Source organism: Equus quagga, chromosome 7, assembly GCF_021613505.1.
Source record: "Equus quagga isolate Etosha38 chromosome 7, UCLA_HA_Equagga_1.0, whole genome shotgun sequence".
NCBI lineage: Eukaryota > Metazoa > Chordata > Mammalia > Perissodactyla > Equidae > Equus > Equus quagga.
The window spans coordinates 8,059,022-8,086,365 of NC_060273.1; the positions used below are offsets into that span (position 1 = coordinate 8,059,022).

General features: G+C 44.8%; 1 protein-coding gene across 1 annotated transcript in view; it reads right to left on the bottom strand.

Annotated features, from left to right (window-relative positions):
• Positions 1-691: 691 nt before the first annotated feature.
• Positions 692-27,344, bottom strand: part of GRIN2A (glutamate ionotropic receptor NMDA type subunit 2A) — a 359,148-nt gene continuing 332,495 nt past the window's right edge. The window contains exons 12-13 of the mRNA XM_046668114.1: positions 9,661-9,899; positions 692-2,545 (exon numbers count right to left, since the gene is read on the bottom strand). Of these exons, the coding sequence (XP_046524070.1) occupies positions 746-2,545; positions 9,661-9,899 (2,039 nt within the window). The 3' untranslated portion in view covers positions 692-745. The remainder of the gene's footprint in view (positions 2,546-9,660; positions 9,900-27,344) is intronic.

A 27,344-nucleotide genomic window follows, 5' to 3' on the forward strand; every position in this document is an offset into this window, starting at 1 on the left:
GAGAGAGTGTCTGTGAAACACACAAATCGACATCCAAAGAGATGCTTGTAGCTCTCTGCCTGAGGGCCCTTCCGGCCTTTGACTTCAGCTATGTCTTGGAAAGGGACTAGAATGAGGATAGCAGAGTTACCACGAACACACTCACTTACTATTCTTTGGGGGAGCCTGGAGTTCTGGGGTTGGGTCTGGGCTGTGACGGAAGGCAGAACAATAAAGCTGAAATGGTTACAAAGCCAAACTTCCTAATCTCTTGCACATGTCAATCTCGCTACGGTGCAGATGCATTCTCAACGGTTTTATTTTGTCTGTGTCAGAGTTACATGCATACCATATTGCTTATTCTGTATTAGAGAAACCGTTAGGTGTTTCTGATGAGGAAATTACATGGCGGGCTGGTCTTAATGGAATTTGGAATATAGGAAATCATAACATCACCATTGGCATCCAATGCATCATTATTGCCAACATACCTAGCAGGCATGTCCGGGAGACTTGCCCTTTTATTTATTTATTTTTTTTGGTTAAGGACTCACCTATCTGGTATCCGCTGTGCTCAGCACACACCTCACAAGATTCCTTGAGTGGAAGACTATGGCATGGAGCCATGTGCAAAAGAACCAACAAAAAAAATACCTTCCTAAATCCTCTTCCTCTTTGCAGGGCACTATTGGACATCCGACATTTACCCTCCAGAAGGTTGGCCTTTACGTATGTTTCCCTATAGATAAAACATTAATGGAAGGTTTTAAACATCAGATTCGATACTAGGCATTTTCTTGTACACGCGTCTATTGCTGCAGGAATTCAAAACCCTGGGGGCAGAGTACATATTATTCTTATTTGCAGCATAAGGCATAACATGCTCGGAAATATACACATCGCTGTGGCCTCTACTGTCCCTGGAACAGTATGATGCCGTTGACCTCAAGGACGATCGAAGATAGCTGTCATTCACTGCCTGGGATGGCAACGAGTGTTTGTAAGGGTCTGAGGGGCACCTCCCAATGACTAAGCGTTGGTCATCCCCATAGGAGTGGAGGAAAGGGTTATTGGAGGCGTGGTCCGGCAAGAGAGACTGGCTCCGTTTGCTGTCCTCCAGACCCTGGGGGAAGAGGGAGCTTTTGTTCCCCGAGAGTTTGTTTGAGGGGACACTGAAGAGACTCCCATACAAATTTCCCTCCAGGAGCCGTTCCCTGTCCTTGAGGCTTATGCTCCGAGAAGGCCTGCTAAGGTCGATCTCCCTAGGTTTGTCGAGAATGTTATCGTAGGAATGCTGACGGCTAATCCTTAGCTTGTTCTTTTGGAACTGGAGGGCGTTGTTCTGCGCCCAGTCCTGCTGGTAGACTTCCTCCTGGGTGGCTGGGTTCCCTGTCTCCTGAAGCATCTGGTCTTCATCAATGTCATAGAGGTTCCCCATCCGTAGGCAGGCGTCGCACTTGAAGGGGGACCTCATGGTGAAATGGCCTGAATAGGTGGGCAGGTTGGAGAGGCAGCTCCTGCAGTGCGTGGAGTTCTGCCGGTAGCGGTCGCTGCCCTCGCTGTGAGGGGAGCTCTTGTCTTTCAAGCTGAAGTGCTTGGAGTAGAGCTTATACTGGTCATTGTTGGGAAGCCCGTCTTCGTTGTGCAGGGAGTTCCTGTTCAACGGGAGTGTGGAGTCCCCCTTGCGGAAGTTTTCATTGTGGTCCTGGTAGGGATCTGGGAAGTCCACATTCTCAGGAAGCGTCATGTTTTCAACGAACTGGGGAGGATCTAAGTGGAAGCTGGGCTCCTTCTCGCCGTCAATGGTGTAGATCTTGTCCCTGGGGGAGCTCGCTTTGGTTTTCAGGTAGGAGCGCTCGACCTCGCTGCAGTCCTTGGGGTATTTGGAGGCCACAGATCTCTTGAAGTTGTCCTTGGTTTTGTGGTTCTTATTGTTGTCAGGTTCCCTGTGACACGTGGTCCGACTCGAAGTTTCTGAAATGTCCGAGTGGGCCACATCTTCTGGAAGGTACCTAGGACTCTTTAGGGTGTGGGTCCTATTTTCCACTGGTCCCTCATCCCTCTGGGAGACGGGGTTCTGGGTCAGCGAGTCTTGGCGTAGAGATTCCATGGATTTCTTCCAAAGCTGCCGGGGCCTGGAATTCCCTTTGGATTCTGTGCTCACGGCCACCTCCACCGTGTTGGGGTTGGACTCATTGAGAGTCAGAGGGTGCTGCCCCTGGAACACATAGTTATTGAGGTTATCTTTGTGTCTGTTGGCCACAAATGTTTGGAGTTCATTCATATTGTCCCCAAAAATGCTGTCTTTCCCCTGAAAGGACCTGTTGTCTGAATATATCATATTTCCCTTATCGGAAACCATGTCCATGATGAGGGACCCTCTTTGGATGAAGTCAGCAGCTCTTTTGGGGGAATCCATTCTTGAGGAGTTCACGTTGGACATGTTGGAAATGTTTTTGGCTGACCGCAGGAGTTTCAACATGTTGCTCTGGGATCCAGTCAGATTGAAGTCCGGAGATTTCTTCTTTTCTTCGATGTGCACTCCATGAATGCAGCTGTAAATGCCCTGTGGGAAGTCACATAAAACACCATCAGCAGCAGCATGCATAGGAAACCACTTCACAGCTGAACTTTACCTGCAAAGGTGAGATATGTGCTTCTTGTAGGAGCCCTGGAGAAAGAGTGAAATCCAGTCGGAATTCCAATGATGTTTCTTAAATGTATGAGACCGGTGGCAAAGCATCAGGCTTGTCTTGTCTCTCTGGCACCAGATTATCTGACACATAGTTATACACGGAGTTTGAGAAAAGGCATCAACTGATGCTCTTGTAACTATCAGGGTCTTGACGCTTCCAAATTGGCATACAAGGATATCTAATTGACCTCCCAATACCCAGGTCACTAACTCACACTTTTATTAAACTTTCCCAGGATCATCACTGGAGTCTGGATATCAGAGAGTCAGGTACTGACAAACTAAGTTGGCACAAAAGGACCACCGATTATTAATTCTTTTAGGGAATTCCCTCTACCCACACACTGAAGCTGTCAATCAAGGTATGAGATCCTGCTCAAACAGGTGAATCAGAGCATCCTTTCTGATTAGTCTAAGCATAGGCATGAAATGCACGTGTGACCACTCAGACACTTTTGGAAGGGTAGAGTAGATGCTGGGATGCAAGGAGCAGGTGCAGCAGACTGTCCCTGCCACCGCGTGGGGACATTACCCTGAGAATGAAGCCATCATAGAAAAAGGCAGAGTACAGGGGATGGAGAGGCATGACATGGTTCGAACCCCTGGACCACCCTTTTGGACTTTCCACTTACCCCACTAATACATTCTTTGTGTGTGAGTTTGTTCAACATAGTTAGAGTCGGGTTTTAGTTACTAAGAACAGTGGAGAGTCCCGATGACACAGCGATGCTGCATTTAAATCCATCCAGGAACTGAGTGACTTCGGGACTCCTGGGGAGCTCAGATATAAGCAGCCCCGTCTATAGGTCTCTTACTTTCCATTCCATCTTCTTCCTTTCTTAAAAATAGCTATTTACTTTTACTTAGAAGTAACCCAAGGGAAGAGATCTTGACTCGTGCTGCCATAGGAGACAAAGGAGAACCAGTGACATTGCCATTTGTGGCCCCCTTCCCCCACTCCTGCCCCCAGATTTTGGCAGCTGTACCTAAAGGAAACAATCAGATCAAAGCTGCAGGATTTGACCTGGTCCTCCCAGGGAGCCAGCCCAAGAAGGGGTTTGTAAAGCGAAGGTGGCAGCTGCTGCTGACTTTGGCATAAACTAGTGGCAAATATGAGTGATTAACTGTGGACTCTGATAATAGTGGCTCCATCGGTTCCCCATGGTGGGGACAAGCTTCACCCACAAGGATGCTCACAGAACTGTGACAGCCTCAACCCATTTGCACTGCTGCATTGTCCCCAGGGTTTTCTAAAGACAATGCCCACCCCAGCCTTCAAGGAACAATAAACAGAAAAGCCCACAGCTATGCATTTGAGCGGCTCTTTCTCTGCCCCTCTCAACCCCAGGCTGCGTGGCGAAGGCTCCCCGAGGCCGAGACCTGGCATCATGCCCTTTCCCACCTCCTGCATCCCTGTCTTTAGCCTCCTTCTCTACGTCATGTGTGGTTGGCTGTTCACCCAGCCAGGAAGCAATGTCTCCTCCTCGTTGCTTCCAGGGCTGCTGGATGTCGAAATCATACAAACTCACCACGTACTTCACATAGCACAGCGCCTCTGAGCCTTTCATGCTAACCTATGCCTTCCCTGCCCAATTTAGTAATATAATCTTGTACCCTGACCTCGGGGGACTCTGCTACTAGGGGTGAAAATCAGTGTGTCTCCTATATGTTTGAATCAGCCAAGATTTGTGCCTTTTCTCCCTGTTGTTAGCATTATGAAAACAGCGGTTTTTACATTTTTTTCCCCTGAAGTTTTGCTGGCTGACAGGAATTTGCTGGCTCCCTGTCAATTCTCATGAGCTCCCCTCTACCCCCTAAAGGTTGTGAGAACTTCCCTCCACCCCTTCACCATCAGAGCAATATGCTTCTACCCGCTGAGATGAGCTCGCTGTCTCTCTGTATGCAGGAGGCCTGCAGGAGGGGTCAGGGAGCTGAATTATGTTTCAGGAGATGGGAGGATGGCTGCTGGCTGCTTTCTCCCATCCTTGGTTTCCCCAGGAACCGACAGGACAGAGCTAAGGCAATTCCCATGTGCTGACCTGCCAGTTGAAGCCATGGGAAGGAGTCAACGTGACCAACCATGCCTGCATCCCAGGTTTTGATGACGGCATTCTCTAACTGACTTGATCCATTTTCTAGATGGGCTGCTGATGAGGGGAGGTGCATATTACAGAATAATGGGAAGAGTCAGAGGCCTGGAAGCTACTGGACGTTGAGTCCCAGCTCCATCCTTTATTAGCTCTGTGACCTTGGATAAGCCACTACATCTTTTTTTTTTTTTAAAGATTTTATTTTTTCCTTTTTCTCCCCAAAGCCCCCCGGTACATAGTTGTGTATTCTTCGTTGTGGGTTCTTCTAGTTGTGGCATGTGGGACGCTGCCTCAGCGTGGTCTGATGAGCAGTGCCATGTCCGCGCCCAGGATTCGAACTAACGAAACACTGGGCCGCCTGCAGCGGAGCGCGCGAACTCAACCACTCGGCCACGGGGCCAGCCCCTGCCACTACATCTTTTTCAGCCTCAACTTCCACATCTATAAAATGGGAACCATAGACTCCTAAGGTGGGGACCAGGGCAAGATACAATAATGCCAACAAAGCACCTGACACAGGGGCTCAATAAACGTGAGCTGGACAAGCTCCTCAGTCATTCCTGATCTGCCCTTCTTTGCTGTCACCTCGCCTCTCTATCCTTTCTCACCAACATGAGCACACAGCGCCCATTCTGTCAAAGCTGCAAGAAAATGCATGCTGCCCTTTACAATGAAGGTTTGTTCTGGAAAGCCACTGTGGCTTTCTGGTTAGACAGGCAGCCTAACCCTACCTGGGGAACCAAATCCCTGGGCTGGAGTTTTTTTCTTCCCTGCAGAGTTCTCTCTTTCTTTTCTCCTCTCTATTATTCATAGATTCCAGCTACATTTTATGAGTTGTGGAAATAAGATGCCCTCTCAGCCACCCAGTGGGCCCAGATAAAATTAGCCTTGATGACTCAATGTGCCGTTCCAGGCAATTTGCTCTGCTCCTGACCTCTCAGAACACCCTCAACGGGGCACGGGCTCTGCTGTCCTTCTTGGAGCCTGGGCCAGATCTCTAAAATGTCTGCCTGGTCTAAATGTTTGTGTCCCCCCCCCCCAAATTCGTATGTTGAAATCCTAACCCTAAAAGTTGATGGTACTTGGAGGTGGGGCCTTGGGGAGGTGATTAGGTCATGAGAATGGAGCCTTCATCAATGGGATTCGTGCTCTTATAAAAGAGACCCCATAGAACCCTCTTGCCCCCCCCCCCCACCACCACGTGAGGACGCAAGAAGTCTATGACCTAGAAGAGGACCCTCACCTGACTTTCCTGGCACCTTGATCTCAGACTTCCAGCCTCCAGAACTGTGAGCGATAAATTTCTGTTATTTATAAGCTACCCACTCTATAGTGTTTTGTTAGAGCAGCCTGAATGGACTAAGACAGTATCTGACTTCTAGTCTATTGGTCCCAATTGTGGGTTAGCCAGAAGCTTCTTTCACTGTTTCCAAGCTCCCCCCATCTGAGCCCACTGGGCAGGCGGCCATGGTTTCCATCTCCCTGGTCTTTGGCTGTGCTTAGTCTCCCATTCTTCACGTGTCGGGAGACAACTGGGGTAGTTCTTTTTGCTGGTGACAGTGACTATATTTTTCTGCATGAGAGGGAAAGTGTCTTGGATAGAAAGCAAAAGTTAAGAACATCCCACAGACAAGGCGGGACATTTGTGGAAGTTGTAAAAGACAAGGGGTGGGGCTGTGGGAGAAGCTCGGCTCTAGTGTTCAATAAATGACTCTTTGAGCCCTGGCCTTCTCCCTTGGCAGTGCCAGGAGTGCATGTATCGTAGGTTTGTATCTGCTTCGCATTATCCAGGAGCATCCCAAAGGATGTCGAGCTCACAAGGAGGGCCGGGTGTGTCTGTTGCATAGCAATAGCTGTAAGTCTATCAGCTGGATGGTCCATGTGCTGAAAGAACTGTAATTGAGAGATATGGTGGATGTACAGAAAAGCCTGCTTTGGGGTAGAAGTCAATTTCAGAGCATCCTGGATCAACATCCCTCAGAAAGGAGCCTAAACTCGGAAACTGACTAACGCATGCCACCCAGCCCTGCATACACAGATAATTTTTCCATTCTTGTGTCTTCTTCTGGGATGACAGACGAAGTGAGAAGAGCCCTGTTGCTTCAAGGAAACATAAGGTGAACCCACTCTAAGCTTTTGGACCTCAGTTTCTTCATCCATAAGACACATGTGATCATATCAACCTCACAAAGTCTTGGGAGGATTAGAGAGGATGGCAGAAACATAGGTGGCCCAGGCCCTTGCTCACACACTAAGCATAATTCAGTGTGTAACTGTGGTCCTGCATTTGTAGGAAAGCAGGTTCTTCGCTGGGAAATTCCCACTGCAGGTTTGTTAATGAAAATGATTGTGTGCTCACAATGAAGATACTCTTTTTCCACGTGTGTTCTCTGTGCTGTGTAAGTAAGCATATGTGGAAGGTGGCATATGTGTGAATATGCACATCAGACAAGCTGTAGAGGTGGGTGGTGGCCTTGACCAGAAAGGAAGGACATTTTTTAGCAACCCAGAAGCCCTGCTGTACACAGCGTCAGAGGGTGAGTCTATTCTGAGCTCCCCTATACATGAGAGAGGCAAGAACGTACCATTAAGTGGGAGATCTTTCTATTCACACATATCGGACTGCATTTATTTTAAAAGACAAATTTTATCTGGGGAGAAGGATGGTCAGTGCTCAAGTAGGGCTCCCTGCAGCCTTTGAGGATACAGGAATGATGGTGGCTGGGAGTCCTCAAGGGGCACAGAAGTCCCTGCAGTGTCCTAGGGACAGGAGGCTGAAGTGAACTACCAGCCTGTCAAGCCACAGCACAACGCCTGCTCCTGTCTGCTCAGCGCCCCCTCCACTCAGGCCCCTCAAGATGCTTGGGACGGGAGTGAAGGACTCAGTTCATTTCTCGTCATGCCAATCCTATCATCTTGGCTTGCTTAACGGTATCTCAAACAGAGGCAATGCTTTTCTAAAAACAAGCAGTAATTACAAGTAAAAGCAACAGCGTGCCTTTGCTCACGATAATCCCAGAATGACCTGGACATGGAAAGCCTTTAGTAATTGGTGGAGAGAATTAGCTTAAAGTTGGCATAATACCTAGCTGTATGCATGCATGTTATTTTTAAGCAATCTGCGTGTTTAGATGCCATCAAGCTAATTAGGAAGTACGTATTTGCACAGAATCCAAGTTTAGGGTGTTACTGAATGGAGAAAATAAATCCTCCTCATTAAGTTAATGTGTACCTACATAATCTCCAACGTTCTTAAAAATCATCAAATGCCAAGATTACACACATTCCTTTTAAAATGAATATTTAGCTTTCCCAATAAACATAAGCATATAAAATTAGATGGTTTTAACCAAATATTTTTCACCATGTTTCAAATCCTAATTTGTTAAATGTTTTCAGAGTGAAAAAAACTCCAAGGTGAGGAAATGGGAGAGATAGGTAGATAAATAGATGAGAGGATAGATGGATGGATGGATAGATAGATGATTGATTGCCAGATAGTTAGATAATGTTATGCTGTGTTGGAAGATGAGTGAACAACGTATGTATGTGCTTTTATCATGATGCAAGTAAATGACTAGATTGTGTTAAATATATAAATATGTATTATGTGAGTTGCACGCACATACATGTGGGGTAGTATGAATTGCATCGAATCTTTTGTATTGCTTATATTTGATGCTTGTTGCTGGTGTAAGAGTGTGGTACCATGTGCTCTAGATTCAAATCCTGGCTCCAGCAAAGCTATGTGGTTTTGGGTAATTCCCCTAACCTCATAACTTTCAATCTCCCCATCTGTAATCTGGGGCTAATAACAGTCCCCACCTCATAGAGCTGGTTTGTAGGTTAAATGAGATGAAGAAAAGTCCTTATATGGTGCCTGGCACATATATGTGCTCCACAAACCTCAGCATTTCCCCTAATTGTTCTCATTATTGATGAATTATGTCACATGTATCTTTTGATGGCAACCTACACATGCCATATCGTGCAGCCGGAGGAGAGATTTTCCTGGATAGCGTGTGAGCTCACTATAGCACGCATCTTCTGTGCTGTAGTTTACATTGGGTTGAATGGATATTTTTGTTTTCTGTTTGATGTGTGTGCATTTTCTCATGGTTCTTCACATCTGTGTTCCATTTCAGGCTCTGGTGCATTACACATGCTCTTGTGGTTTGTTAGATGCGTATATACACACAACGTAGCATTGTATATAGATTTTGTTTCTTGGTGCGTGTTCTGCTGGAATGAATGCACAAGTTGTGACATCCCACAGAGGAATTTTAGCAGTGTTGTATGGCACATCTGGGTGCTAGTGATGGAGGCCACAGACTGGCCGTGTTTGGCCCATGGAGTGTTTTGGGTTTTTTCTGGCTTTTAATGGATTTAGTTACTAATATTTAAAAACCAAAAGGTTTCGCATCTAATCAGATGACCACTTTCTCTTTTAAAAACTAGAAGACCTGATAAGACTGGCCCTGCCTTCCCAGAAGACAATACTGGGCAGGAGTTGAGGATGACTGCCCCCTGTGGGTGTGGGAACAATTATGCAATTTGTCATAGTTCCCAGCATTCACTGTGGTTCCCTCACCTTGACATCCAGGTTCAGTTGCTATTTTTCATCTCATTTGTGCTATTTTTCTCATGCTCAGCCTGCGTTAGCCACTTACCTTTCCTCTCTGGCTTCCACAGTCATGTAGGTTTGCAGTCTCTGGGTTATGAACGCACAGAATCTGGACCCCCTTCTGACAAGCCCCAGAACGGCTGCTGAGTGACAGGAGGATGTACAGGACCCCCTCCCCCATCCAAGGAGTCAAGACTCCCTGATTCTCGGGAAGCCCCGTGTTTGTCTGGCCCTGCCGGCCCCATGAGGAAGAAGCCGCCAGGGGTACTGACCCTGCTGATGGAGAAGAGCAGCCCAGGCCGGTCGGAGCACACGCCCGTGAAGCAGAAGCGCAGCTTCCAGTAGAAGAGATGCTCCCAAATGAAGGTGATGAGGCTGAGCGCCATGGCGGCCGCCAGCATGTAGAACACGCCCGCCATGTTGTCGATGTCCAGCTGACTGCTCATCACCTCGTTCTTCTCGTTGTGGCAGATCCCCGTGAGCCACAGTGTCTCCAGCTCCTCCATCTCACCTGGACAGACGACAAGATCCACAGGCATGAGGAGCAGGGCATGCACACTGGGGCAGATACCACTGGGTTTGGGACAGACGTATGTGACTTATAACTGTCTAACAGTAAGGCAAGTTACTGAGCTCTCCTGGTCTGCCTTCACTCACTTGTTGAGTAAAGATAATGATGGTAATAACACCTCCCTAATATCATTGCAGGAGGGTGAAATGAGAGCATGTGGAGAGGGTTGGCACAGTTCCTGTTTTGTTTTTTGGGTCATTATCAGTATGTTCTGCCCTCTCTGCTTCTCTTTATCCCTATCCCCAACACCCACACAAGCCTGGAACAGAACACGGGATAAACTGCAGCATGCTACGGTGAAAAGACTTGCGTTCCAGCCGTGACTTCATCCGTTACCAGCTGTGTGACCTCAGAGCCACAGTTACCCTCTCTGCGCAATGGATGTAACAGTAGTGCATGCTTCCTAGAGTTCTGGTGAGGATCAAATGCACTTTAGTATGCAAAATTCCTAGATGAGCACCTGACTCATGGTAAGATCTCATAAATAATAGCCTTCACAGGATTGTTGTAAAGACAGTGCCCAGCACAGTGCCTGACACACAGTGGTCCTCAAGTATATTAGTTTCCTTTTTCTTCTTTCTTTAGAACCCCCAGTCACCTACAAGCAGCACACTTAGGCACAAAACATAGATTGAAAAGAGACATCCCAATGGGCTCCGAATGGCCCCTTGCCATCTCAACACCTCCCAACTTCAGTAGGCAATGAAAGAAGCAGGTGGGGGCCGGCCCAGTGGTGTAGCAGTTAAGTTCGTGCACTGTGCTTTGGCAGCTCAGGGTTCACTGGTTCAGATGCCAGGTGCAGACATAAATACCGCTCATCAAGCTGTGCTGTGATGGCATCCCATGTACAAAATAGAGGACAATTGGTGCAGATGTTAGCTCAGGGCCAATCTTCCTCAGCAAAAAAAAAAAAAAAAAAATAGGAGGAAGAAGAAGCAGAAGCAGGTGGGGTTTTCAATGGAAAAAAATGTCAGCATGCTTAGCATGAATTCGTCTCTCTTTTATGCACATTTGTCCATTTGCCATTTAGGAGGAAGTTCTCTGATATGAATGTCTAGCAATTATACTAACTGTCTAGCAATTCACTAAACTATGACACTTAGACTATGATTCAGCCTTTAAAAATTATCCTTCAAAGACAGTGAAAATCAGGGGAGATGCATATAATGTTCAGTGAAAAGTATGACTATAGTGTGTGTTATATATATATATACTAAGACATAAGAGACATGCAGAGAAAAATAAAGGACATACTCCAATGTTTATTTGATTCTCTTTTGAAGAGGCTAATCACAATTATTGCTCTCACATTGCCTTCTCTTCTAAGTTTTGTGAAATTAGTGTGTATTGCTTTTTGTCTGTTCTCAGTCTTAAACGATTTGGCTGAACACAGAAATCGAAGTTGACGATTATTTTTCCTTGACCTTTTGAAGACATTATTGAGTTTTGTTCTGATCTAGATTGAGAAGTCAGCTAGTACTCTAATGGTCATTACTTCCACGCAATCTGTATTTTCTCTCTAATTGCTTCTGAGAATTTCGTGTTGTCTTTGGTGTGGAATCCAGGCGTGAATTTGTTTTATTTGGTCTGCTCTGAACTCAGTGTGATTCTTCAATATGATGACTCATAACTTTAATTCTGGAAAAATCTCATCCATTGTTGCTCTGAATATTAACTCTCCCCAACCTATCTTTTTTTAAAATTAATAGACTTTATCTTTTAAAGTAGTTTTCGATTTACAAAAAAGCTGAGCAGAAAGTACAGAGTTTTCTCGTTTTTTCCATCTCCGTTCCCTTTTAACATCTGGCATTGCGGTACATTTTTTACAATTCAGGAACCAACCTTGATACATTGTTACTAACGGAAGTTCATAGTTTACATTAGGGTTCACTTCCTGTTGTAAATTTCCGTGGTTTTGCTGAATACTTAACGACATGTATCCATCGTTACAGTATTATATAGAGTTGTTTTCACTGCCCTAAAAATCATGTGTCCATCTATCCATCTCCCCATCCCCCATCCCAACCCCTGCCAACCCCTGATCTTTTCAACTTTCTACAGTTTTGCCTTTTACAGAACATCATATAGCTCAAACCATTCAGTATGTAGCCTTTCAGACGGGCTTCTTTCACTTAATAAGATGCATTTGAGGTCCCTCTATGTCTTCCCATGGCTTGATAGCTCATTTCTTTTTATCGCTAAATAATGAGTTCCTGTTGCTCACGTCCTCACTAGAATTGACTAGTGTTGTCGGTGTTGGGGATTTTAGTCATTCTAATAAGGTGTGTAGTGACGTCACACGAATTTTCGACTCCCTAAGGACACATAATAACTCTATCTTTTTTTTTTTCCTCCTGAAAATTTTGTTTCAAATATTCTGGTCCTTCTCATTCTATCCTCTAGGTTATATTATTAATTTTGTTTTAACATTTTCCATTCCTTTCTCTCTCTGTCATGGAGTTAGATGGTTCCCACAGATCTATTTTCCAGTTCATTTATTCTTTCATTAGTAATATTTAGCTTTAGGATTTAATCTATTTAATTGTGACATTCATCCAGCTCTCTTAAAGTTCTACCTTTTTTTAATCATAATGTCCTACTCTTCTGTTATGATTTCTAAAACTTTTATACATTTAATAATTTCAAACCTAACAGGCTTTTGGATTATTCTCCGCCCTGCCCCTCCCCGCCACCTTACTTCTTGGAATTCGAATTCTTCTGTTTGTTGTGTGTTGACTCTCATGGTGGATTACTTCCTTTGACACTCGTAACTTTTGATTATGAGCTAGTCTTCAGCAGAGCTGTTCTCCCCCTAAAACCCACCAGGCTCCCAAGCACACCGGGCTACAGTGGGCTCCTGCCCTGGTTCCAGGTGCTTCCACTTACCAGTTTTTGTACGCAAAGTTTTTACTGTAATTACCACACCATTTGAATAGTAAACATTTAGACTTCCATACTCATTGGGGTTTTAATTTCTCACTCAGAGCTTCAAACAGATGGCGAGTTTTCTTGTACTTTTTTCACTTTGATGGACAGTTTTTTCTAGTCTCCTTTTCACAGACGCATTGATTCATTGAAGGTCTCTGATTTAGGCAGTGGTATTACTTTCTACTCTCTTTGCACAGTCGAGGGCCCCCATGTGGAAGTTAGAGCTCTCGTCTCCACCCCTACTGCCTGAAGCCCCTTAGGCTGCTGTCCCTCAGCTGAAAACCCAGGAGACTATCCCCTTCTACTCTGTTTCCAGCACCTGAGGTTTTCCTCTCTTTTGACCTTGACTGTGCACTGTGCAAGTCTGTGTGTGTGCACACGCTTCTAACCCTGCATTGGGATGTGTTTGCAGCGTGAAGGGGGCTCACGCCAGTTCAGTTTACCATTGTACCACAACCATATATGTGTGTTTAGCTTTTGTAGTCAGGATTGAAAAAGCATACATATTTATGGCAGGAAAAAAAATAGGAAATATATCCCTTTACAAATTTTTCACCCTCAAGGAAGGATGCTGGTTAATCTTGGGCCCAGGCAAAGCAATGGGAAGGGATATCTTGATTTCAACTCCTTTCCTTCCAACAGCCTTCAGGGCTTTCCCAGAGTCACAAATGTCCTGGGAGACTCTGCCATATTAGCTCATTGTCCACCCAGCCCCATCACCAACTTGGCCACATGCCTGTGCCCGCTGTATGCCTCAGGATGTCCATCACCGCTTCCTCTTCTCACAAAAACACCAATGCCATCCCTTCAAAAATGCAGTGTGCTGTTCACTCCTGCCTCCCTTTGGATTTGTGAGGACACACGTTTTGTCACCAGGTTTTGTCAAATTTCCAGCGCTTCTTCCTTTTGGTGCCATCCCAAAGAAAGCCAGGGTCGTATGCCTCTAACACGGTCGGTCTGGGTATTAAGAAACATCATCTGGATTCCTTTTAGGATGGAAATATAAAGATCTTTCCTCTGCCCTCTGCAAGTCCACTTGGGTAAATCAGACCCGCACGCCGAAAGGAGAGTAAATGCACATTTCTCAATACCAATTACAGCCTGTTCCAATCATTTTCCAGTTAATCATTTCCTGCCTCGTGGCCTTCTACTCGTGTACTGAACTGTAGTTCAAATACTTTCTTATTTCGTTTTTAATTTACTCAAGTATATTGTAATCTCCTTGCAGGAGATCAGGGACTGTGTTTTATGATTTTGATATTTCTCATGGCCTGCAGCATCTAGTAAGCACTGAACTTATATTTTCTGTTTCTGTTTCTCTCCTTCCATCCCCAAGCTTAAATTGGGCAGCATCGCAAAAATGTTCAGATCTGTCGGGTGAGTTTTTCTGCCACGTAAATAGAGGAATGCAGAGAAAAAGGGAACCTGCAGCGGGCTTGAGAGTAAAAGGCTGGGAAGCCGCATGTCCTCAGCCAGGGTGAGGTGACAAAGGGCGCTTTTTCCAAGGAGCAGCCCTATGATGCTCATTCCACCCTCCCCTTACAGAGAGGCCACGATCTTTGTCAATATGATCTTGTGAACGGGAGCTGGGAAATGGAACAATTCAATCTCTTTCCTGAAGCAGATCATTCTTGCTGGGAAGACAAACGCTAAGTGGTCTCCTGGGAGCAGAGGGAGCTGGGCAGCTTTGGGTCTGCAGCCAGGCCCGTATTGTCTTCCTCTCTCCACCTAAGAGGACGGGTCCCTGCACGATGCTGAATGATCCCCCCCTCTCTATTTATACCTCTAACAACAGGAAGCTCATGAGCACTTGTGAATGGCTTTGCATCCATGGGAGTTATGCCTGTTCAAAAGCTCGTCCTATATCTGTCTTCACAGGAGAAAGTGCTGACAGCCACAGGTCTACCTGCCGACCTCTGAGTTCTGTGCCATCCCAAGGAAGGCCATAAGTCCAGTACATAGAGGGGTGCGTCACAGCCCTCTCCCTTCCCAAGGTTGCCAGTTAAAAGGCAGACTGGTGGGGCTTCAAGAGGCAGGAGCCAGAAAGATGTAAAATCTAAAAGGGAACAGGCGAGAATAATTGAGACAGCATTGCACATAGGTCTGAGCCTTGCTTCCATTAGCTCCGTGGATGATGCTGCAAGAGGCTGCATGAAATGCACAGCGTTGGTCAGGCCAAATCCTGTACAGAAAAGAGACAGACAGTGTGGGCCCACGCATGAGCATGGAGTCTCTCACGTTATCCATCCACTCTCTTGCAAGGTAGAAGCCGTGAGTTTCAGATTTGCAAAAAGGAATGGATGAAAATTCGAGTGGTCAACTTCCAGCGAATCACAAGAAAGAATGTTTCAGGTAGAAAATACTAGAGTGAGCTACATAAGGGAGCACCCTTCCCCGAAGGGTTTGGGGAGCATGTCAATCATCTTGTAAGGTCTAGACAGCCACAGGAGGTAGTGTGAGCATCAGCTGCCTGTATTCAACCCTCACCCATTTCATCCTGGTCCAGATGCCTACTTACCTGTCCCTCCACCCATCCATTCATTTATCTATTTTTCTATTCTTTTATTTAACAAAGTTACATAAATTCTATCCTGCTTCAGACACTGCACTAGAATTTTCAAAAATTAACCCATGTAGCTCTCCTATCAATTTCGTGTGGCTGGCACCATTGTCACACCCATTTTACAGAGAGGTGAAGGAACTTGCTCCATCTCTCTGAGCTCCGGTTCGAACATCCACCAAATGGAGCACAACAGTATGTACCTCATAGGAGAGCTGTTGGCATTAAACAAGCTTGCATGCACGCTGTGCCTGACACACACTAATTACTCAATAAATATTGCTGGAGACATCATTATTTCCTGCCTGAAGCCAGGGAAGCTGAGGGGTGGGGTGGACCACATACTCCTTCCTGTATCCTTCCAATTTGTAGAGTCTATGATTCCAAGAATGCATGTCCAAGTGGAGGCTTGGCTCTCCAAGAAGAATCTAGTATGTCCAAAGTAAGAGAAATCAGCTCCTTATTTGCCCTAGACTCATTCTCTGCGCTTCCAGAGGGACTGAAGTTGCTTTTCAGATTAGATTTCATTCTGTTCTCTAAGACAGTCTGAGAGCTAAGGGGATTGCTTCGGGAAAGGATTTTATAGCATGCGATGTGACCAGCCTTCAGACTTCCTGAGCATTTCTCCCCCGAGGTTGGTAGTAAAAAGTCCATTTTGAACCTCTACGCTTTAGGCTTGGTCCAGGGCCTGAGAATTTGGTGAAACACATGTTCTAGAATCAGCTCGCACATATATCCTTGTAGGCGCATCTACATATTTCTTTTCTTGGTTTCTGGGCAAAGCACCCGAACCTAGCCAGTGACAGGACAGAAAGAAATAATGTGTGGTTTTGAGAAGCTGGGCTGGATGTTCTGTTTCATTTCTAGTCAAGGAAGCTAATGATTTTTGGTTGTCTGAGGACTGCATTGAGTTTTGCTTTACTCCCTCCCTCATTCATTCACTCACTCATTCATTCATTGAAAAAAGAACATTTCTAAAGCACTTGGCACATGGTCGGCATCTGTATTTTCAGAACACATAGGCTTTGGCCTCTACGAGCTCAGAGTCCTATGGGAGAGACAGGCAGGCACACCAGGAATCACGGTGAGATGAGATAACTGAGTTTGCCTAAGGGCTGGAGGAAGCCAGAAACAGGGGGTGTTTTGACATCAGAGTGGTTCAGAATTTAGGGGAAGGAAGAAGGGGTCAAAGGAGGGGCCTAAAGGGCAGGAGCCAATTGCAAAGGACTCAGCTTTCACGTTAAGGAGTTTGGGGTATCCTGGGAACAGTGGGGCCATTAGATGAGATAAGCTGTGTGCTTGGTGGGCCCAAGATTCTTCAGCTTCTGTCCATGGAAACCCAATGTTTCCTCACATTTAATATAAGGCAGGCTGTTCCAGGTGGGTGGGGATGGCAAATTAGAACAATGGTGCTACAGCGTGGTAGAAGGTCACGGGTAAATTCTATCCCAGTGTCACAATCATTATTAGAGTCCTCCTGGTCAAGGGGCAGGCAGGACATGCAGATCAAACTCTCCAGCTCCCAGTAGATGTTGTGACTGGTAGAAACTCACTTGTAAGAAATTGCTGACAAGGGTCCATTGTAAATTGTCATCAATATCACCATTGCCCATAACAACTTACTATGGATACGCCATGGTATTGTGCATGGTACTGTGCTGAAGACTTGGCCATGGCTATCTTTGGGGTACAGCTCAGAGGTCTCTATCTCCAGGAAGTCTTCCCTGAATACACAGAGACATGGGTATGAGACCATGGTTTCTCCTTCCATGACATCCTGGATATCTCATCAATAGAGAATCTGTCATGCTAGAATATAGCTGCGACTTGCTTCCAAGTCCTCCCTGTTGGGAGGTGAGTTTATTAAGCGTGGGGATCTTGTCTTATTCTTCTTGTATCTGCATGTCCTGGCACAGGGCTTGGCATACAGTAGGTGGCCCATAAGACTGTATTGACTTAGATGACATGTCTCCTCTTCTCAATTCGTTTGTGATCCACTGATCCAGAGGATCAGCAAGAGCCCAAGAAAGGAGGGACTCCATGAGGTTCCAGGCAAAGGGTCAGGAACAGTTTCTGAAACTCAGAAATCAAGGCCGACTCTCGGGGCAAACAAGTTCCAATCAAAGACCCCAGCAGCAGAGTTCAGTGGTTCCCCACAGGGAACCGACTTCCATCTATAGCCCAAAGACGTCAGGATGATGCTGCTGCTGATCCCATTAGGGTTTGCTGTGAACACCAAGAGGGGAACTGACCCCATTTCAATCCTGTTTCATGTCTTGCCCAGGGATTGGGCACTTTGGGTTTCTCAGAAGCCCGAGTGGAATTGGAAATGGCAAAGGAACAAGTTTCTTTGTAGAAAATCTAGGGCACCATCATTGGCAGGCTCGTGTTCTCGATGAGAACAGATTCGCTCTGTGAGCTCTGCACTGCGGTGCTAGGTGTAAGGATGGCTTGGGGTCTGCAGGGTTGAGGTCAAGTCCTCTCCTTGTCCAGTTTCCCTAGAAGGAAACCTCTGGTTAGATCTAGGGATGTAGTCTGTGGCCTTGGAACAGAGTAAGGTCAGCCAGACCATCTGATCGCTGACCTTGGGGCCTTAGCTTCATTCGTTTCACGCTTTGGACTCAAAGCCAGCTATCCTTGGGTCTGGAAATAACAGTGTCCCAGAGCCTAGGACCTCCATATCTATGATCTCTGAGGGTCACTGAACCATTTGCTGGAGAGAAAAAAATACCTTTGGTTGGGGGTGGAGGGTGGCTGCTGGAGAGAAATAGTACAAGATTCTGGACACAAATAGATAGAATTTGGAAGACAAATCTCCCTTATTTAAATGTCAGAATATTCCATTTCTGTATAATGCTGAGAAGCCACAAAACCAAAATAAAAATAGGGCTAGGCTTCAATGTATCTAGTTAGATGCAGAGACAGGCTGTCTTTGGCATAAATGTTTTAGCACCACTTTCCAACTGAGGTCTCTGCTCTGTGGATTGGAGCTAGAGCGTTGCAGAATTCATTGCCGCTGTCGCCATCTGGCTGGGATTTCATAGGCTGCCTGATGAACCATGCAAGTTGGAGTTGGGGCATTTTATGTACACAGGTCCCCAACCTGTGCCTCTTAGAGAAGAAAAAGGAAAAAGAGGAGATAGGATTGGGCAACTCTGTCAAACGTCAAACAAGGGACATGGTCACAGTTTTCCATTAGAGGGTAGAGTTGGTGAGAAATAATTCTCTGGAGTAAGACTGCAGAGAAATTACAAGAAGTCTGGGAAATTCTATGTATACCAAGGCCTGCTGGAGTCTGCTTAAACCGATTTGACTCCCACACATATAGATGGTCAAACTGCTATGAATTAAAAGGCATATGATTCGTGAGCATCAGTGAATTCATGGCAACTTTTTGGCACTGCACATTTTTTCAATCAATAGTCCTCAGAATCTTCTGGCTCATCATGTAAGAGTGTTAGGACTTTTTAATATCACAAAGGGGTCCTTGTGTTTTAAAAAGCTGTAGATGTAAGAAAAAAAAAGAAAAGGATAGCAATAATCCTGCATCCCATGCCAAGAAATAGCTTCTTTCTTTCAGCAAGTAAAATGACATCACCGCTTTCAGTTCGTTTTTTATTGAAGTGTTGTCAACAAGCTCTCTGAGACTATAAAATCCTTATGCAAAGGGATCACATCCACTTATCTGCATTCCTCATTGCCTAGGACAGGGCAGGGAGCTTAGTGGACACTCAAGACTTGGCTGCGGGATGAAAGAGAAAGAGAAGGAGAGAGTGGAAAGGAAAGAGGAGAGGAAGAGGGGAGGAGGAGAAGGAAGAAGAACAGAGAAGGACAGAAAGGGAGAAATGGGACCTTTAAAGGAAGGACCCTATACCTGTCGTCAGTACTATCCATAACTAAAGTAGAAGGAAGACTCAGTTTCTCTTTTCGTGGAGAGAGGTGGGGTGACGTGGAGGACTAGGTTATGATTTACGAGAGCTCTCAACTCTCTCTTTGATGAAGCCCCCTCCCACATTAGGGGTGGTGATGTTCCTCTGGCCTCCTCTTTCATATCCCAAGTCTAAAGTACCAGATGGGGGTGAGACCATGCCAGGGGTGAGTGGGAGAGCATATGGGGATAGGAGAGTGTTTAGATTCAGATTCTGACTCAGGAAAGTATGTGGGACAGACTCCACAGTCCTCTTGCTCCAAGACTAATGATGCAGCTGAGGTCAAGTTCAATGAACCAAGGTCACAAAATAAGGAAGCAGGAGAAGGCATTTGGACCTCTAAACTATTGGCTATGACCCTACAACAACATCCAACCACACAGCCACTGATGAGCACACCTAGAGCTCAGTTATACAAGGCTGCTTTACCTGTGTCCTAGAAGGGAGAAACAAGGCACTCCGAAGTTAGAGAAACCACATGCACTGCTGGTGAGAATGTAAATTGGTTTTGAACACTGTTTGGAAGTATCTACTAAAGTGGAGAATATGCCCACTCTATGACCTCGCCATTTCATCCCTAAGCATATTCCCAAATGAATGAGTGACCACATGCACCCAAAAATATACTAGGATGTTCAAAGCAGGCAAAAGAGAGAAATAACACAAATGTCCATCAACAGGAAATGTATAAATAAATTGCAATACGTTTGTACAATGGAATACCACGCAGTAAAGAAAACATAATGAGCTATAGTTATATGCATTAATATGGATTAACGTCACAAAAGGCAAATAAATACATGTTCTATGAGTCTACCATTTATTTGAAGTTCAAAAGGAGGCAAAACTGACCCATGATCCAGGAGGCAGAATGGGGGTTACCTTTTGGGGGGATATTGGCTGCAAGTGGCCATGAGGGAGTTTTCTGGAGTATTGGTCATGTTCTAGGTCTTGATCTGGGCGGTGGTTACACAGTTGTATAAAAATTAATTGGATGTTGAGATTTGTGCAATATAACAAATGTATGTTATAGTTTGTAGAAGACAAAAAAAACAAGGGTGGCATAGAGAGGTGTAAGGCATTTCATTTTGAGGGTCAAGAGAGGAAATAAGGAAAGTGAAAGGAAGCAGACTTTCTAAACAGAAAAAAAGGTATTTCACAAAGAAAAAAGTCTTAAAGGATAAAGGGGCGTAAGTGAACATAAGTGAGGCCATCTTGTTACGCTAAATGACCCTTCCCTAGTTAAAACCCTTCCAGCGTGTGATCATGATGAATTGCTACATGCTTTCAGGAGTTTCTGGCCCTGATCCTATGCCCATTCTCCTGCTGAGGGACTCTAATAGCTTTGTTCTTAACAATCAACAAATTTTCCTAAGGAATAAGAAGGCTGCCAGGAAGAAGGAACACCTGTAGGATATTCATCACTGACAGAAGAAAAGAACAATGAGGGACCCTGGAGTCCGTCATGCCTGCAGGCCGACATTTCTAACCCTGCTCCTCGCTGCCCATTTTCCCTATATAACAGCCTCAACATTCTGCAATTCTTTAAGATGTTTTTTTGAGACATTAGTCTGCATCTTCTGGTTATGCTGGCTAATGGATGAAAAGCTTCCTTTCTCCGTCTCTAACTTTTTGTGATTAATTGGCTCAGATGGCGGTGAGCAGAGCGAGCCCGTTGCTCAGTATCAGGGGCATGCACGATGTTAAACTCTTCCACGTTGTTGGAATTATTTTAAAAGAACATGTTTTACTTTTCTAATTTAAGCCAGAGGTCAGCAATCTTCTTCTGTAAAGGGCTAATTAGCAAATATTTTCAGCTTTATGGGCCATCTGGTCTCTGTCACAACTGCTCAGCTGTGCTCTGGCAGCACAAAAGCAGCTATAGACCCACGTAGTGCGTGAACGGACGTGGCTGTGTTCCAATAAAACTTTATTTACAAAAATAGGCAAGGGGCCAATGTGGGCCAGAGTTAGCAGAATCCTGATCTAAGCAATCAAATAAGGAATCGAAAACATTTTTTAAGAAACTATAAATATGAACATGAATAAATCTCAGTTTCTGGAGATTTTCATTATTGTTATCACCGGTAATAATTATTGGGTGCCTACTGTCTAATGGGCACTACACCAAGCTGCTCTCATACATTGTACTATTTGACTTGGTGACGTTGGTGCCAGCACAGACCCCGATTGAAAGAGGAGGAAGCTGGCCCTTAAAAAGGGTAAGTAATTTTCCCAAGGTCATAGAGCTAGTGAAGATCAGCTCTTATATTTGAACCCAAGCCTTTGTTCTTAACTATACCCCAAGCTGTTACATTTATGACTTTTTTGTGTGAAATATTGCAACCAAAGTTTTAATAAATTACTAAGATATATAAAATGTTCATTAAAATGTATACGTAAAAATAGTTAAATAGTCAAAAAAGATGAGAAGACAACTCACATTTTGTTTTTCGCTTTCACTAGTATTCAAAGGAATTCAAATTAAGGCAACCCTAAGACAGCACACTTCACCTTCTGAAACAGCAAAAAGAACCAAAATGCTCAATGCTGCTAGATTATTGTAAAATTGGTACATTGATTCATTATTAGAAGTATTTTTAAATGGGAACAATTTGGGGCATTAATATGACACTATATATCAGGATTCCTAGAGATGTTTATAGCCATTAACCCTTCAAATTCTGCATCTAAGAGTTTGTAATGAACAGATTATTCAAAAGAAAAAAATAGGCATGAAGATGTTCCTTCCATCATTATCTATATTGGCAAAAAAAAAATAAAATAAAATGTTTAACATTAGGAAAAGAATGAAATGAATTATGGTTTAATAATGATTATGACATTATATGCAGCCCAGGGTTTGCCAGTTTGAATCCCAGGTGCGGACCTACACACCGCTTGTCAAGTGGCAGGCATCCCACATATAAAGTAGAGGAAGATGGGCACCGATGTTAGCTCAGGGCCAGTCTTCCTCAGCAAAAAGAGGAGGATTGGCAGCAGATGTTAGCTCAGGGCTAATCTTCCTCAAAAATAAATAAATAAATAAATAAAAATAAAATAAAAGTGTATATAAGCAATAATTACATTTATTTAAAGAAACGTTTCTGCAAGTAAAAAGACCAGAAGGTAGTATCTAAATTAAAAACAGTTATGTTAAGGTAGTAGATTGGGATGATTTTATATGTATATTATATTGCCTTTTCAAATAAAAGTGTCTAAAAACATAGATTGAGAACGATTTGGGGCCACTGTCTGTCCGTCCCGTAAATCCTACAGGAGGTTCTGTGACATCAGTGTTTGACTTACCAGCGAGCCATTCGTTATGTCTTATTTCAGCTTTGATGGTTCTCTTGACAATTGACTTTCCCTGGTTTGAACCACCCACTGCTTGTGAGGCCTGAGTTTGACATCACTGACCTTGTTCTAATCTGGATGTCACTGAATCTCAAGGGGCCTATTGGGAAATTCACTGAGAACTTACACAGAGGAAAACTCTTGGAGCTTTAAACACAGAGGGAGAGTCAATGGCTCTCCAGGATATTTATAGATTTTATCTGTTTCTTAAGTAAGTACTGTTCCATCATTATTCCAAATATGTCTCTAGTTAAAATTAGGAGGGAGATAAACAAGTCTAATTTTTATGGTACCATCTGGTCACAGGCCAGTGAAGAAGCAGTTAAGCCCTTTATTGCTAATTTATATTTAGGACTGACACATTTCTTCCTCTGAAAACATTTCATTTCCAAATGAGTAGTTTGCCCTGGACTTAGTTTTAGATCACAGGAGGGTCAAAGTGACTTAGTTGCTGGGGTATCAAAATGGTCATTAATCATCAGCCCCTTTGGGTAAATATCATCAAAGCTGCTATTTTGTGTATAAGTGAGGCTTTGGTGCCTGTCAAAGTCATCCACATGGAGTGGAAGCAATAATGAAATCCACAGGAAAAAATGAGACACAGTCAACCCATCATCAGTAGTGGTCCCTAGCCACATTTCCCCGGTGCTTTCAAATGAGACCACATCTACTTGTCTAGGGACCCAGGAGAGCCATCGGGCCAAATCTGGTTCCAGACTGAATTGAATCAACAGAAGCGCTGGCTCATTTTCTGCCCATATGTGGGTCTTTCAGTCTTGTCTGCTTTATTTTTAATGCTGTTATCAGAGTCAATACACGAAAATGAAATCTTTGGAAGCAACACACATTTTCATGTCTACTTCGTTCCTTTCTGAATGAGGGAGTTTGACAATAAAGCGTCTTGGACCACTTCTTCCATTCAATGCTCCTTATTGTGGTCACTACGCAGGCTGACACTTACAAGTTCACACCATTTATTCCTCAGGATTTAACAGTCTCCAAGGTCTCTAAATATGGAAACCCAATTAGGAGCCCTGAGAGAAGGAGGATGAATAAAATGCAGCGAAAAGATCCAATTTCATGGACCCCAAATGAGTGATCCAATGGCCACTGACATTTGTATCCAGTATTTGCCAATGAGAGAAGAAGATGCTTCTAAAGGCTAAATACTGCTGTTCTAAACAGTGGTTCTTAAATCTTACGTGCGTTAGAATCACTCTGAGAGGATATAAAATGCCCCATGGGGTGAAAATTAGGTATCTGTATTTTCAACAGTCTCCCCAAGTGAGTCTGATGGACACAGAAGTGTCAACAGCATCTTTATAAGTAGGGTAAACATTAAGGGCAATAAATCAGGAGCCTTTAATCATTTTTATATCCCCCCACCTGGAGCTTAGAAGCTGCTCAGTTATTCTTTGTTGGATGAACGTCTAGAGGGAGAGTGAATGAAAGAATGCGCAAATGGGTGACTAAATTGGGGGGTTTCGTCAATGGCACCCGGTCTTTGCTAACTTGATTAGAAAGTTCGTGACTTACAGAGTAGCCCAGCTCAGCCCAAACTGTGATTTCTGCCTTTGAAGTCTCAATTTGATTAAAACACGTTTAGCAAGGAACAATAACTTTCTGAAAGGCTGGGGATTATGCAGCTCTGAGGAGCTCTGTGGGGAACAAGCAATTCCAGCAACCAAGATGGGTCTTTGTGAACCTGAGAGCCTGCTCTGCAAGCCTGTATCGGGGCCAAACATCTGACTCCTCTTAATTACATTCTGTCCTTGTTTCATTCCTTCTCATCTCTTGCTTCTGGGTCCTGAGTTTTCCCCAAACTGCCAGGGTTGAATGATCTCAAAAATTAGGCTGAGCCTGTTCCCATGATGCCAGGGGCCGGGGCACGGACAACTCTCCTTTTGCTGCCGTGGAAAAATGAAAGAAAGTGTAGGTCACTTTCTCTCCCACCCTCAACCTCTGTTGCCAAGTTATTTTGCCCAGTATCATCTGCAGGGGACCGATGCTGTGCCAGAGGAAGGAACGATGAATCTGGATTCTGACCGATTTGCACTTAAATCACAGCTTTGCCCCTTTCTAGATGAGAAAACCTGCCTTACAAGATGTCTATGAGGGTTATAACAGACAAAGGAGAAGCAACATTGCATTATGGTTAAAACGAAGGCCCTGGAGCTGGCTTGCCCAGGTCCCAATCTCAGATCTGCCACTTACTAGCTTGGACACATTACTTAACCTACCTGTGACTCAGTTTCCTCATCTGTAAACTGGGATTAATAACCATAACTCATGCCATTTAACCCCTGTGAGGACTGAATGAGATTAATACATATAAAGACTGAGATTATTTTGTGACCTATATGATCCCTTTGTGGATGCTATTATTATAAATGTCTATAAAAATAACAATGATAATGGTCGCTGCCGAACGACTTCAATTTAGAGACATGGAGAACCGTCTCTTCCCCTCAAAGGGGGTTCTCAGATTCTCGGCACCTCCTCTCCCCTAAGTCCTCCATCCTTATTTTGGTGTTTATCTCTTTAAACGGGCAGAGGCGGCTGGTTGCAATAGGGTGTTGCTGAGTCATCTGAGGACACAGGGACCTATGTCACGAAGAAGTGCTGGCAGGGGAAGCCAGCAGGAGATGGATTAGACATCTCCGAGGCAGGAGTGAGTCAGCCAGTGGTCTGTGTCTTGCTCCATGACGGAGCAGAGATGGGGCAGTGGACGGCTCCCAGACTTCATCAGTTTCATCCACAACGTGGCTGATGGTTCCGTGGAACAAATTCAGCCTGCTCTGTAGACACCAAGGCTGAATATCGCTGGGCTGGTCACCCAGCACACATCTCTCTCTCCACTCCTTTCTTTCTTGGCCTCCTCATGTCTCCCTTCCCTCCTCCTCTTTTGCCCCTTCTTTCCTTCCTTCTCGACTGTTCTCTTCTTTATCCCTTTATCATTTTCCTCCTCCTCTCCTGACCTTTCCTCCCTTCTATTTCTCCCTCTCATACATCTCTGTTCTCTTTTGCTCCCACCCTACGTGCCCTTCTTTCTTCCTCTTCTTGTCTTAATCTTTTCCCTTCCCTTAGGAGACCCAGACAACCTAAAATTTTAAGTCTTCTCTGCCCTTCTTGTCTATCTCCAGACAGTCTAAGACCAGGAGTCATCACACCTTTTCTATGAAGAGCCAGACAGTAAATATTTGGGGCTTTGCAGGTCAGACACTTTCTATTGCAACAACTCAACTCTGCTGTTGTAGCGTGAAAGCGGTCACGGACAATACCTAAAGGGGTGGATGTGACTGTTTCAAGAAAACTTTATTTTCAAAAACAGGTGGTGGCTGGATTTGAGCAGTGACCATAGTTTGCCAAACTCTAAGGAAAACACTCCTTCTCTTCCTTACCTCCGTGATCACAAACCACAAACTCAGTAACAATTCATGATCCACTCCAGTTCCAAAGGCCAGGGAGTATAGAATCTTGCTGGTTATATGCATTACAGAAAAGTGCATTAAAAAGAAAAAGTAAAACAGAGACATTTGACTACTACAGCACAGAAATGAGACAATGGGGGAATTTGCCTCTGTCTTATGGTGAATACGGGGTCAGAGGGTTAGGAAGCTTGTCACATCAGACAGCGATTTAGTGATTACCTCCTTGCATCTCTCTCCCTAGAGATACCTAATGTCCTTACTAAAGAAAATAACATCCTCTTCATCAGAGAAGATATTTAATTGATGAAATAAGCCTTGCTAGAGTGTGTCTGTAGTGTTTTAAAATCCGTTCATTTTTATCCATTCATTCTGTCATTCAAATCCATTCATTCAAATTTATTCATTCCTTCAACGAGCTTTATTTGAGCACCCCCGGTGTGCCACGCTCACAGGAGGGCCCCCCCGGGGGGGGGGGGGGGGGCAACAAGAATGGACATGATAGTGTATGCCCTCAGGGGACTGTCAGTGCAGTGTACTGCGGTGGGCCAGGGCACATGGAGAGAACAGCAATGAGAGGCGTCTCTTACATGCCAAGCACTGGGCTAGTTTCTAAGAATGGGTCAGATATCAAACCAGGAAATGGATTTAGGAGAAGATGGAGGAAGGAACTCTATTTTTTTTTTTTTTTTTGAGGAAGATTAGCTCTGAGCTAACATCTGCCACCAATCCTCCCCTTTTTTGCTGAGGAAGACTGGCCCTGAGCCAACATCTGTGCCCGTCTTCCTCCACTTTATATGTGAAACACTGCCACAGCATGGCTTGACAAGCGGTGCCATGTCTGCACCCAGGATCCGAACCAGTGAACCCCGGGCCACTGAAGCAGAATGTGCGAACTTAACTGCTACGCCATTGGGCTGACCCCAGGAACTCTATTTTTAAGGGGGGTTGCTTAGAAGAGTTCATGCTCATCTGGTGGAATTTCAGAACTTGTATGAAGGTGAATAGAGAATATATTTAGGAGTGAGGGGACCTGCAGTGATTTCCTCAGCCCACACTGCCACACCATTCCTAGGCTGGCCCTAAGAAGACGGGCTGCAAAGGCCACGCAGGGATGTACCCATCCTGAGAGTGGAGGCATGAGAGGTTATCACCACCCAAGCTGCGGGGTGTCCAGCTCTCC